The sequence below is a fragment of the Polyodon spathula genome, chromosome 55 (assembly GCF_017654505.1).
Source record: "Polyodon spathula isolate WHYD16114869_AA chromosome 55, ASM1765450v1, whole genome shotgun sequence".
In the NCBI taxonomy this organism is placed as follows: domain Eukaryota; kingdom Metazoa; phylum Chordata; class Actinopteri; order Acipenseriformes; family Polyodontidae; genus Polyodon; species Polyodon spathula.
Genome location: NC_054588.1, coordinates 336908 through 350932, shown reverse-complemented (window position 1 = coordinate 350932; position 14025 = coordinate 336908). Strand labels below are relative to the sequence as shown.

Sequence of the window (14025 nt, the reverse complement as noted above, 5' to 3'; positions counted from 1 at the left end):
TTTTAATCTGCCTATCGGTGCGTCTGTACTGGCTTTTCTGTGTCCTGTGCTGTACAGCAGGAGGTGGGAAAGTCAGCGCTGCATTGTTATTTTGATTTAGGTTGCTAAAGTCTGGCTTCCAGCATTGGAGGTAAAATACCTAAAACGAATGGCAAAGCAAAAAAAAGGAGGATTGTGTCAACAAATTTCCCCAAAGAAACTTTACATGCAGATGGAGGTGAATTGTTTTGCACGTCTTGCAATGCAACTTTGGAGAAAAGCTTCAGAATCTCACATTAAACAAAAGGCTACTACAGAGGCTGCTAAACAAAGTAAAACAAAACTGCTTTCAGAAAACAACCTTGAACGTCAGCGAGGACAATGTGTTCCTGTTGCTTGTATTCAAGTTAAATCAGCACTGCTGGTACGATCCAGCACAGCCTCCTCGCTTCAAACAACCTGCTGCTTACTTTTTAAGCGCAGTTAGGATTTTATACCTGAATAGGCACATTTCTTTCTTTCGATTTGGTACAATGTATGAGTCTTCACACCACAGAGTCAGAGAATGTCTGCAGCAATAGCATGCGTGCCTTTAACAAATGATAGCACTCTGTTTTAGTAAGGAAGCAAGTACCACTATTTGTAGGCTTTTTATAGTGCTCTGAAATATTATCTACTTCGGTTTATTTAATATTTAAACAGGTCTGCAAAATCCTAATTTTATTCCATAACCTACCTGCGAAAAATATGTAAATTCTCGAGGGGGGGGGTGGAAAAACGAACCAATTAAAAATAAAAACCTGAAAAGTATTCATCCCCTTTGCTATGACACTCTTAAATAAGCTCAGATGCAACCAGTTGCCTTCAGAATTCACACAATATGTTAAATGAAGTCCATCTGTGTGCAATAAAAGTGGTTCACATGATTTCAGATTAAATGCACCTGTCTCTGTTAGGTCCCACAGTTGGGTAGTGCATTCAAAGCAAAGATACTACCATGAAGACCAAGGAGCTTTCAAAACAAATCCAGGATAAAGTTGTGAGATCAGGGGAGGGGTATAAAAAGATTTCAAAGGCATTGAATATCCCTTGCAGTATGGTCAAGTTGATCATTAAGAAGTGGAAGGTATACAGCATCACCCAGAATCTGCTTAGAGCAGGCCGTCCTCCCAAACTGAGCAGCAGGGTAAGAGGGGCGTTGGTCCGAGAAGCCACCAAGAGGCCAATGACAACTCAGAAAGACCTACAGCGTTCCATGGCTGAGATGGGAGAAACTGTCCAAGTGTCAACAATAGCTGAGATACGCCACAAATCTGGTAACACCATCCCTACTGTGAAGCATGGTGGTGGCAGCATCATGATATGGGGATGCTTTTTATCGGCAGGGACTGGGAAGCTTGTCAGGGTAGAGGGCAAAATGGATGGAGCTAAATATAGGCAAATCCTTGAGGAAACCCTGCTTCAGACTGACTGGGACAGAGATTAACCTTTCAGTAGGACAGTGACCCCAAGCACACAGCCAAAGCGACACTGGAGTGGCTTAAAAACAAGAAAGTGAATGACCTAGAGTGGCCCAGTCAAAGCCCGGACTTGAATCCGATTGAGAATCTGTGGCAAGACTTGAAGATTACTGTCCACCAACAATCCCCATCCAACTTGACAGAGCTTGAACAATTTTGCCAAGAAGAATGGGCGAATATTGCACGATCCAGATGTGTAAACCTGGTAGAGACTTAACCCAAAAGACTCACAGCTGTAACTGCTGCCAAAGGTGGTTCTACCAAGTATTGACTCAGGGGTGAATACTTATCTAACCAAGACATTTTTGATTTTTTTATTTTTAAATCCTGGGATTCCATCTTTGTAATAATAATAATATTGTGCTTTTGCTTTTAGTAATAATTACTGGTGTGGGGGTGTAGAGTAATGCACTGATATGACAAAGGAGGTCTTTTTAATTAATTAAATAATAATGAAAAAACACATAAAAGCATCGCAAGTGAAGATTAGTTGTGTCGCTCCAGCGCAGAACGAGAGAGTGATTTCACAGTCTTCTGCCCTGTTCACACTGGCATTGTTATACCAGCATCGCCATGGAACCGTACCCACACAGTAACTTCCTGAAACATCTGTCCAGACTGGAGTTCTTATCGGCGTCACTGTCTAAGCAGGGCGGCACAGCTGCCTGCGCAACTCAATAATACGGTTATTTAAAAACGGAAAGGTAGATAAAACACTGAACTAATTAAATTACTAACAATGATTAAACGCATTGTTAAAAGAAGCATCATCATACACTGACAATTTTACCACAAAGTACTACAACTTGGTTAAAAAAAAAATAAAAACCGTTGTCCGCCGTTACAGGATTTTTCTTGCGTTACCCCCTGTCGAGAGCTGGCGTGCCCCCATGCGTACCCCACTTTGAAAACCACTGATGCAGTGGATATTAGTGTGAGAGGTATATCAGAAGTGTTCAATTCTTTTTCAAAATGAATGAAAATAATGAACATGTGACTGGATTTGTTGCTTGTAAAACATTTGTTTTTGTTTACGACAGCAACAAAACTGACATCGCTGCGAACGCACAGGTGTAGCTCCCTTTCAGCTGATGGCACGAACGGAATAGACAAGTTTTTTAAGTTAAAGTAGAGATAGTTAATATGTTACAGTGTTAAAATATATCCAGACCACTAGAGAAAGCAACCACACAGTGTACCCTATTGCCATTTGTTCAAACAGTGGCAGAGTGGGGAGAAGCATAAGAGGCAAAAGTGTTAAAGGAGCTCTTAAAATAAACAGATCCCCCTGGGCTGGATGAGATCCTCCCAGTAGTACTCAAAGAAATGAAAGAAGTTATTTACAAACCGCTAACCAAGATCATGCATCAGTCTTTTGACACAGGGGTTGTACCAACAGACTGGAGAATTGCAAACGTAATACCGATCCACAAAAAGGGGAAACAAAACCAAACCAGGTAACTACAGACCAGTAACCCTGAGTTCTATTATATGTAAACTTATGGAAACTATAATAAGATCCAAAATGGAAAATTACCTATATGGTAACAGTATTCTTAGAGACAGTCAGCATGGTTTTAGGAAAGGGAGATCGTGTCTAACTAACTTGCTTGATTTTTTTGAGGATGCAACATCGATAATGGATAACTGCAAAGCATATGACATGGTTTATATAGATTTCCAGAAAGCTTTTGAAGTCCCGCATAAAAGATTAATTCTCAAACTGAACGCAGTAGGGATTCAAGGAAATGCATGCACATGGATTAGGGAGTGGTTAACATGTAGAAAACAGAAAGTACTGATTAGAGGAGAAACCTCAGAATGGAGTGTGGTAACCAGCGGTGTACCACAGGGATCAGTATTAGGTCCTCTGCTATTCCTAAAAAACATTAATGATTCTCGTACATAAACAAACTTGTTAAATTTGCAGATGACACAAAAATAGGTGTGGCAAACGCTAATGCAGTAGCAAAGGTCATTCAAAATGATCTAGATAGCATTCAGAACTAGGCAATTTAATAGAGTAGTGTAAGGTACTGCACGCAGGCAATAAAAATGCCTATTATAAATACCATATGGGAGATACTGAAATTGAACCAACTTCCCAGTAATGTTGTTGAAGCTGACACCCTGGGATCCTTCAAGAAGCTGCTTGATGAGATTCTGGGATCAATAAGCTACTAACAACCAAATGAGCAAGATGGGCCGAATGGCCTCCTCTCGTTTGTAAACTTTCTTATGTTCTTATGTATAAACTGTGCAGAGTGGTAGCTGTATCTGTGTGTGAATGTGAGAGGCAGTTGACGCAGGTCGAACACTTGTGGGTTCGGGTCGTGTTGTGGATAAAACGGTGCTGCAGGGGGTTTTGGGTTCGGGTCAGGTTTCTGGTAAGAAGACGGTGCTGCAGGGGGTTGCTGGTTCGGGTCGGGTCTCTGGTAAGAAGACGGTGCTGCAGCGGGTTGTGGGTTCGGGTCGGGTCTCTGGTAAGAAGACGTTGCTGCAGGGGGTTTTGGGTTCGGGTCGGGTTTCTGGTAAGAAGACGGTGCTGCAGGGGGTTTTGGGTTCGGGTCGGGTCTCTGGTAAGAAGACGGTGCTGCAGGGGGTTGTGGGTTCGGGTCGGGTCTCTGGTAAGAAGACGGTGCTGCAGGGGGTTTTGGGTTCGGGTCGGGTCTCTGGTAAGAAGACGGTGCTGCAGGGGGTTTTGGGTTCGGGTCGGGTTTCTGGTAAGAAGACGGTGCTGCAGGGGGTTTTGGGTTCGGGTCGGGTCTCTGGTAAGAAGACGGTGCTGCAGGGGGTTTTGGGTTCGGGTCGGGTCTCTGGTAAGAAGACGGTGCTGCAGGGGGTTGTGGGTTCGGGTCAGGTCTCTGGTAAGAAGACGGTGCTGCAGGGGGTTTTGGGTTCGGGTCGGGTCTCTGGTAAGAAGATGGTGCTGCAGGGGGTTTTGGGTTCGGGTCGGGTCTCTGGTAAGAAGACGGTGCTGCAGGGGGTTTTGGGTTCGGGTCGGGTCTCTGGTAAGAAGACGGTGCTGCAGGGGGTTTTGGGTTCGGGTCGGGTCTCTGGTAAGAAGACGGTGCTGCAGGGGGTTTTGGGTTCGGGTCGGGTCTCTGGTAAGAAGACGGTGCTGCAGGGGGTTTTGGGTTCGGGTCGGGTCTCTGGTAAGAAGACTGTGCTGCAGGGGGTTGTGGGTTCGGGTCGGGTCTCTGGTAAGAAGACGGTGCTGCAGGGGGTTGTGGGTTCGGGTCGGGTCTCTGGTAAGTTCGTTTGTGAGGTCAGTTTGAGAAATCAACTCCCCCCCTTTCCTTGCAGCAGCTGACTGTGCTGGAGTACAACACTCTGTATTCATGAACTGTTTTTCATTGGAGGAATGTCTTGAATTGCCGTGCCTGCTTTTCTGGCTAAGATATCAGCTCATTATCTAACCTAGCAAAGCTGATGCGCAATTAAGTCTGTAAACAATAACTGACTCTATATCTGCAATAGGTGTGCCTGCTAAAGAAGATGCAGTACATGAGCACTTGGGTTGGTTCAAAACAGTGTTTACGTACCCTACGATTTCACCGGTAGAAGACATTAACTGATTTATTGGAGTTCATAAAGAAAACTGTTTTCAGCTTGGTGCACTGTAACCTTTTCACTTCTGGCTTAATTTCTTGATTTCTTTTCAATTCTTGGCCTTTTTGCTGCGTTTCAGCTCCGTTATTATAAATATTTTCCTTATTTAATGTTTTTGGTCAATTTTAATGAGCAACACACAACCCTTCGAGCATTTCAGTTTTTGTTTGGTTGTTCGCCGTTCTTCCACAGAGCAGACCCCAGCATCATACGCAAGCATGGTGGGTGGGGGTACGTAGTGTGGAACCCCTCACACCCCACCACCTTGCGGTTGGGAGTGTGTGGGGAGTGGGGGAACCACAGCCCCTGCAGTGTGGTGACACCCCCCCACCCCCCTCAGACCCTCTGTGGTTGCTCCCCGACACAGTCAAGAACTGCAGTAGTAGGACGTCCTAGAGGACCTGCACGCTCCTGGGGTGACTTTCAGTAAGGAGAGACTCTGTGGTTTCCAAACAAGAACTAAGAGTGTTTCAATTGACTTTGTTAGGGCAGGCAAAACTGGCTATTTTGAAATCCTGGAAAAATAAAGATGTAGTCAGATTATTGTGTATTTTAGTAGTCAGTCGGGTAATGGTGGATTTTAGTTATTTTGCAGTGGTCAGTGTCCTGGGGGGCTTTCGGGAGAGGTGGTGTGAGCGGGACACCCTGTGCTCGGTGAATGAGGCGGGGGCGCTCCTCTTTATTTTCTAGTTTTAACCCCTTAAAAAACAAATTGGTCAGAGTTTGTATTTTTATAGTTTTACAGTGTTTTAATTTATTTGGTATCAATCTGTTTTTACAGGAAAAACGCTGTTAAATGTTTGTGTTTTGATTGTCACTCGTAGTCCTTTTTTTATTGTTTAAAATCTTGTTAAACATTTTCTAATGGATTTTAACCTGGATTAGTTAATGAGGACCTTTTTTAAGTGTCTCTCTCTCTCACACTCAGCCTCTCTCTTCTTTCTCACACTACATCTCTCTCACCTCTGCCCCCTCTCTCTCTGTGTCTCCCTCTCTCAGCACCTGCGTCTCTCTCTCAATGAGGAAGGGCAGTGCCGGGTGCAGCACCTCTGGTTCCAGTCGATCTTCGACATGCTCGAGCATTTCAGAGTCCACCCAATCCCTCTGGAGTCAGGCGGGGCCAGTGATGTCACGCTCATCAGCTTCGTGGTCTCAGCCAATCGGCAGCACGGTAAGAGACACGCCCACCCATCGCCTCAAAACATCCTGTAAATGGTCTCATATCATCATTTAGCCTGTTGCCCCTACTCAACATGCCCGGCTCATGTCTTCACTTGGCTTTTAAATTCATACCCCAGCTTTAGACATTGCCCACACTAAATATGGCTTTATGTATTCATTTCCAATAGACAATAGACTTGCCTCAACCAGCATTGCCACCAGGTGGCTTCACTGTGCTTTGAGTCTATTGATTTTCATAGTCTTCCTCTGTGACCCCTTTACTGACGCTTTGCCCTCACCCAGCATGGCCCCCGTATGGCTTCACTGTGCTTCAGGTCTGTAGGGTTTTGCCGACCCCCCCCCATCCTGGCTCCTCCCCCCCAGTGTTCTGGGCTCTGATTGGCTGTCTTGTTGTTTTGTCGTTGGGTCATCTCCACAGGCCGGGACAGGTCAGGCAGCCGGTCAGCAGTGTGTGATGTCATCACCCTGCGCCACCCCGAATCTCCATCAACCCCCATCTCTGACTGTGTGTAAGTGAGACCACGCAACCATAGAGTGTCTGTGAGAGAGATAGACTGGCTGCACCACCATAGAGTGCCTGTGAGAGAGATAGACTGCCTACACCACCATAGTGTGTCTGTGAGAGAGAGAGATAGATTGGCTACACCACCATAAAGTGTCTGTGAGAAAGATAGACTTGCTACACCACCATAGAATGAGCATGTGAGAGATAGACTGGCTCATCTGTTTTAACAGCCCCCCTTTTATCTATGGAAACAAATAAAAAAAAAAAAGTTTTTAAATGCTTTAACAAGAGAGAAAATACTGGATCTCATGCATGTAATTCATTCCAAAATGACTTGATTGTCCCTGTAGACGTGCTTCAGTAAAAACCCCATCGCTGCCCTGCACTTCCATTCTCTACAAACAGCTGTCAGGTGTGCAGGTGTGTTTTGAAAGAAACGTTTTTTAAACCACTGGTACGACACAGGGTTTATTACGTTCTGGGTTTCCATGCCTTACAGAACACTGCTGCCCTCGCACTTCCTAGGTCGGCAGTGTATTTTGGGTCACGTTACTGTCACCTAGGAAGTGCAACAGCACACATTTGAGACCCATGTAGCCAATGGCAGCACCTCAGGTAAGCTCTGTTGATGCGACCTGTGTCAGATGCAGTCTCTTTGAAGCTGCTGTCAGTGTTCAATGTAGTTTCAAATGAAGTCAGTTTGTCTTCTTTTTCTTGTCGTTTCAGACTTGACCAGCCGATGTCATAGTATCGGGGCGGAGAGATCTCTACGGGGAGGGGGTACCCCTGCCCCCTCCCCCGGGGGGGTCCCCCCCCAGGGGGGGGTGGGGGGGGGGGGGGGAGGAGAGGGAGAGGGAGGGAGAGAGGGAGAGAGAGCACGAGAGGGAGAGGGGGAGCGAGGGAGAAGGAGAGGAGTGTGAGGAGAGGGAGGGAGAGAGGGGGGTGACACTCAGACAACTGGAAGCCCCCCCCTCTGAATCGGAGGAGAGAGAGAGTGTGAGAACGAGAGCGGTCGATAATCAGTACTCTTTCTTCTGAGAGGAAGAGGGGATGATAGAGAGGGGGGAGGGATAGATGTTTGTACCCATTGAGAGTGCAGACTTATATATATATATATACATATATATATATACACACACATACACACACACACACACATGCACACAGTACTGTGCAAAAGTTTTAGGCAGGTGTGAAAAAATGCTGTAAAGTAAGAATGCTTTCAAAAATAGACATGTTAATAGATTATATTTATCAATTAACTAAATGCAAAGTGAGTGAACAGAAGAAAAATCTACATCAAATCCATATTTGGTGTGACCACCCTTTGCCTTCAAAACAGCATCAATTCTTCTGGTACACTTGCACACAGTTTTTTGAAGGAACTCAGCAGGTAGGTTGGCCCAAACATCTTGGAGAACTAACCACAGTGTGGATTTAGGAAGCCTCAGTTGCTTCTCTCTCTTCATGTAATCCCAGACAGACTCGATGATGTTGAGATCAGGGCTCTGTGGGGGCCATACCATCACTTCCAGGACTCCTTGTTCTTCTTTACGCTGAAGATAGTTCTTAATGACTTTCGCTGTATGTTTGGGGTCTTTGTCATGCTGCAGAATAAATTTGAGGCCAATCAGATGCCTCCCTGATTGGAGGTATTGCATGATGGATAAGTATCTGTCTATACTTCTCAGCATTGAGGAGACCATTAATTCTGACCAAATCCCCAACTCCATTTGCAGAAATACAGCCCCAAACTTGCAAAGAACCTCCACCATGCTTCACTGTTGCCTGCAGACACTCATTTGTGTACCGCTGTCCAGCCCTTCGGTGAACAAACTGCCTTCTGCTACAGCCAAATATTTCACATTTTGACTCATCAGTCCAGAGCACCTGCTGCCATTTTTCTGCACCCCAGTTCCTGTGTTTTCATGCATAGTTGAGTTCCTTGGCCTTGTTTCCACGTTGGAGGTATGGCTTTTTGGCCGCAAGTCTTCCGTGAAGGCCGCTTCTGACCAGACTTCTCCAGACAGTAGATGGGTGTACCAGGGTCCCATTGTTTTCTGCCAATTCTGAGCTGATTGCAGTGCTGGACATCTCCCGATTGCGAAGGGAAGTAACATTGATGTGTCTTTCATCTGCTGCAGTAAGTTTCCTTGGCCGACCACTGCGTCTACGATCCTCATTGTTGCCCGTTTCTTTGTGCTTCTTCAAAAGAGCTTGGACAGCACATCTGGAAACCCCTGTCTGCCTTGAAATTTTTGCCTGGGAGAGACCTTGCTGATGCAGTATAACTACCTTGTGTCTTGTTGCTGTGCTCAGTTTTGCCATGGTGTATGACTTTTGACGGTAAATTGTCTTCAGCAACCTCACCTTGTTAGCTGAGTTTGGCTGTGCCTCACCCAGTTTTATTCCTCCTACACAGCTGTTTCTGTTTCAGTTAATGATTGTGTTTCAACCTACGTATTGAATTAATGATCATTAGCACCTGTTTGGTATAACTGTTTAATCATACACCTGACTATATGCCTACAAAATCCCTGACTTTGTGCAAGTGTACCTAGAAGAATTGATGCTGTTTTGAAGGCAAAGGGTGGTCACATCAAATATGGATTTGATTTAGATTTTTCTTCTGTTCACTCGCTTTGCATTTAGTTAATTGATAAATATAATCTATTAACATGTCTATTTTTGAAAGCATTCTTACTTTACAGCATTTTTTCACACCTGCCTAAAACTTTTCCACAGTACTGTATGTATGTATGTATGTATGTATGTGTGTGTGTGTGTATATATATATATATATATATATATATATATATATATATATATATATATTATATATATATATATACATCCAGAACTATTAAACATTCAACAGTGCTGAATTTAGAAACACTGAAAGAAACACTGAAAGAAACGTCAATTAAATGACTAACATTTCAACTACATGGCTTTTTCAGTGTCTTTAATTCAATCTATTGACAAAGGAAACGTTTGTCATTGAATTGATTTAAGTTTCTTTGTGTTTCAATTAAAAAAAAAATCATTTGAAGTGTGAGGGAAGGGAGAGGGAAGAGAATATGAAGGAGGGAGAGAGAGTTCCTGACCTTCAACCTTTTGCTCTGACAAGACTGAAGCTGTCTGGGTAGAGAGACTGAAGAACCACAGAAGGAGAGAAGCATTGTTTTTTTGTATCTCTGTTTAAAGTAAATATACATGATGATAATATAATAATAATAATAATAAAATATAAATAATAATATAGTGATGATGGTGGCTATTAATTTAAAGCTTGCTCTTCCTTCTCTCTTTCCTTTTCTGCCATTCTCCTTTTCTTTGCCTTCCTCTTGCTGTCTCTTTTTCTCCCTTCTCCTTCAATCACTATTAAATGCCTTGCTGTACCATTTAGTGTGTGGAATGTACAGACAGAGCCCCACAATCCAGGTCAGTTTGACACTACAATATGATTCCTTCTTGGTGTCTGTGTTAGTTTACTCCATTCTTTCAGTGTTTAGTTCTGTTGAAGCTACAGACACTGTCCTACAATCCTGTTCAATTTGACACTACAAAATAATAACTTTTAAAAACTACAGCCCCCACAATGCTTTGCTTATTGGGCCCCCACGTACTACTAATACCCCTGGGACTCTGGGAGATGCAGTTTTATGTTAACTCAAACTCTGTTTCTAGGTACGATGTTATAGATAAGATTTCAGGAGAAAAAAAAAACAGAATGGTAGTTTAAGAAAAAAACAAAAATTTAACTGCAGCCACCACAATGCTGTGTGTATTGCTTGCTGAAACAGCAGGGTACTATGGGAGATGTAGTTCTGCTTTCATTTGTTTTGCATATTCCAGGATTGAGCAGTTACACAAGTCAGAAAAACTGTGATTTTTTCGGAATACAAGACAATATTCATTTCACCACTTTATATACAACCTAAGTGATGTACTACACAATTATCCATTAACAACGAAATAACTTATTTTTTGATTTATATATATATATATATATATATATATATATATATATATATATATATATATATATATATATATATATATATATATATATATATATATATAAAATGTGTGTGTGTGTGTGTGTGTGTGTGTGTGTGACTGTTCCCTAGAGTTTGGCTGGCCAGTAATTTAAAAGACTGTTTCAATTTGTTAAACACCAAACTGTTAAACTGAGAAAGAGAGTTGAGCAGCAGACCAGCGTTTGGGCTCTAGTGCCTTCACCAGTGTAGTGTGTGTGTGTGTGTGTAAAACAGATATTAGAAGCATTTGTTTGTTCAACAGTGAAGGTGGCAAACAAGCAAACAAACCAGAGAAGAAACAGGCACTTCCAATATCTCTGTCTGTCACGCACGCACGCACTCTTGCACGCACGCTGCTGCTTGACTCTTTGTTGCGTAGCTCGTAATAAAATAACTCCCTGAATTTCACCAGTCCTGACCTTCCATTCGCTACGTAGCTCTAAATGTGCAGTTTTGAAAGAAACACGTCATAGCAACATGGATCTTCATTTTAAAACGTGGCAATACACCAGGTTAAATACATCTTCGATGTAATGCTACACTTCCTGTGTTATCTGGAGAGTGAAACTGACCATATCCCCATCAACTGCTTCTTACCTGTCATTAACCAGCCAGCTGCACCTTCCCCTGTAGTACTAATGAAACTGCACTTGAGTGCTGTGGTAGTACTAATGAAACTGCACTTGAGTGCTGTGGTAGTACTAATGAAACTGCACTTGAGTGCTGTGGTAGTACTAATGAAACTGCACTTGAGTGCTGTGGTAGTACTAATGAAACTGCACTTGAGTGCTGTGGTAGTACTAATGAAACTGCACTTGAGTGCTGTGGTAGTACTAATGAAACTGCACTTGAGTGCTGTGGTAGTACTAATGAAACTGCACTTGAGTGCTGTGGTAGCACTAATGAAACTGCACGGCTGGCCAGGTTTCTAGAGTCATTTAAAAGCGACGGTATTCTGAATAGTTTTATAATTGTCAGACTTTGATTTAGTTTGTAGGTAGTTATCTAAAAATCTAAACTCGGTCTTTTAAATCACTGGCTTGGTAAAGACTAGAGAGACGAGAATGTGATGTGTAAAAAAAATGCCTAATGAAGGGGCAGGCATTCGAGCTGCAGGCAGGGAGACAGTGCCCCACAGTCCTGTTGACACTACAGCAGTGATCAGTATAAAATCATATACTGTACGATAGAACTTACTTTTTTTTTTTTTTTCAAAGAAATGGGAAGGGGGGGCCGCTAAAAGTGGTGGAAGATCTGAAAGTAGCGACCGCTCAGTGTGTAAAACACAACGTGGAACTGAGAGCAATAACACTCAAAGGTGTGTATTTGAACTGTGATTGGTCAGTTAAAATACAAGTGCCTCGGTTCAACTACAGGTCCAGTTACATTGGAACTGCAGTGAGCTCCAGTTGCATTGCACAGTGTGGCACAAGGACAGCGGGCCTGTGGGGCTCAGTCTCAGGCTGTTTGGGTTTTTAACCAGGAGAATGTCCTCCCAAAGGCGCTCTTAATCTTGTGTTAATATACAATTCCCATCGGAAGTCTGTTCCCAATAATATCCTGGTTTTAATATATGGTAGTAACAAAGTGTTTGTTTGTTGAGTGGATCTTGTGGTATTATTATAGGCAGTTCAAGCACTTAATAAACTGTCCAGAAACTGCACAGGGTGGAGAAAAACTAGAACGAGAGTCAAGCATGGAGAGGGCAGTGGTTACCTGCTGTATTGAGAGGGCAGTGGCTACCTGGTGTATTGAGAGAGCTACCAGGGTATTATTTTGCTGCTTTTTTAAAAAATTTCAGTCAGAGAGAGAGAGAGTGAGAGTGTGATGCTGGGAGATTTCAAACGCAAGGCAGAGAAATCCACTGTCCTTGAGTGGACTCAAACTTGCTGTCCCTGTCCCTGTCCCTGTTCAGTTTTATCTGTGATGTTTGGGATCGTTCTGAGCGCCTCTTCATTGCTGGTACTCGGATATTGTGGTTGTTGTTTTCAGTTTTTCTTTATAATTTGAGGGACCTTGGAACGGTTGCAAAACATTGTAAAAAGGCAAAGAGGGGATGTTTAAAATCTGAATTTGAATTTTGAAGCTAAATGCACATTTTGAGAAGTCAAAAGTTTTTGTAAATTTCTCCTTTGGTTTTGTGTGTCTGTCTGTCTGTCTGTGTGTGTATGTATGTATGGGGAGGGAGACAGACTCACAGACAGACAGACGCACACACACACACACACACATTACAATGCTGCTATAACACTATCTTGTTTTTTTAGTTTATTATTATAATTTTTTTATTTAATTGTTTTTGTTATGTTAACTTGTTATTGATTTCTATACGGAACGCTACGCTATGAGAACTGAAATGAATATCCGCTTGCTAACACCCGCGCCCCAGAAATATAGTGCGCCCCCAAAACCTTCCAACTGTCACCCCTGTGCCTGCCAAATACCGCACCCCATTCAAATACCTGCACCTTAGCTTACCTGCTCAGTCTCGTCCTGACAAATGCAGTTATTACACCACCCTGGTGCCAAATAGTGTCTCAATCACTCTGTACAAGACACTACTTAATATTCCATGCAGTGGGTAATTTGTCTGACCTGCCAAATATCACCCCATCTGCTTAATGAAGCTGAATAGTGAACACAGCCTGCCAATGATCTTTAAAACCCATTCTCTCACCTCATTAGACATGATCACTGGCCCCTCCCCATCTGACCATCTTCAAAACCCATTCTCTCACCTCTTATTAGCTTCATTAGCATGATCACTGGCCCCTCCCTTTAAAGGAGCGCTGACCATCTTTAAAATCCATTCTCTCACCTCTTATTAGCTTCATTAGCATGATCACTGGCCCCTCCCTTTAAAGGAGCGCTGACCATCTTTAAAATCCATTCTCTCACCTCTTATTAGCTTCATTAGCATGATCACTGGCCCTCCCTTTTTGATTCTGTTAAAACAAATAAGCAGCTGCAAAGTAAGACACTACTGGCATCTTAATAATGTCAGATTTTATTATTGTTTTTAAACTATTACATTTTTTTCTTTATATATAAATGTATTTGTGTATTTTTTTAAATATCTAATAATAATAATAATAATAATAATAATAATTATAATAATGCAGACCAATAAAAAAAATCTGAAAATGGGAATGAATCTACAAATCAAAGTTGAACTATTTTCTGT

At 42.8% G+C, this 14025-nt stretch overlaps 1 protein-coding gene across 1 annotated transcript in view; it reads left to right on the top strand.

Moving 5' to 3' along the window:
• Nucleotides 1–7554, top strand: part of LOC121307323 (SH2B adapter protein 1-like) — a 28041-nt gene extending 20487 nt beyond the window's left edge. The window contains exons 10-12 of the mRNA XM_041239502.1: nt 6111–6282; nt 6712–6802; nt 7525–7554. Coding sequence (XP_041095436.1) covers nt 6111–6282; nt 6712–6802; nt 7525–7546 — 285 coding nt within the window. The 3' untranslated portion in view covers nt 7547–7554. The remainder of the gene's footprint in view (nt 1–6110; nt 6283–6711; nt 6803–7524) is intronic.
• The last annotated feature ends 6471 nt before the right edge of the window (nt 7555–14025 follow it).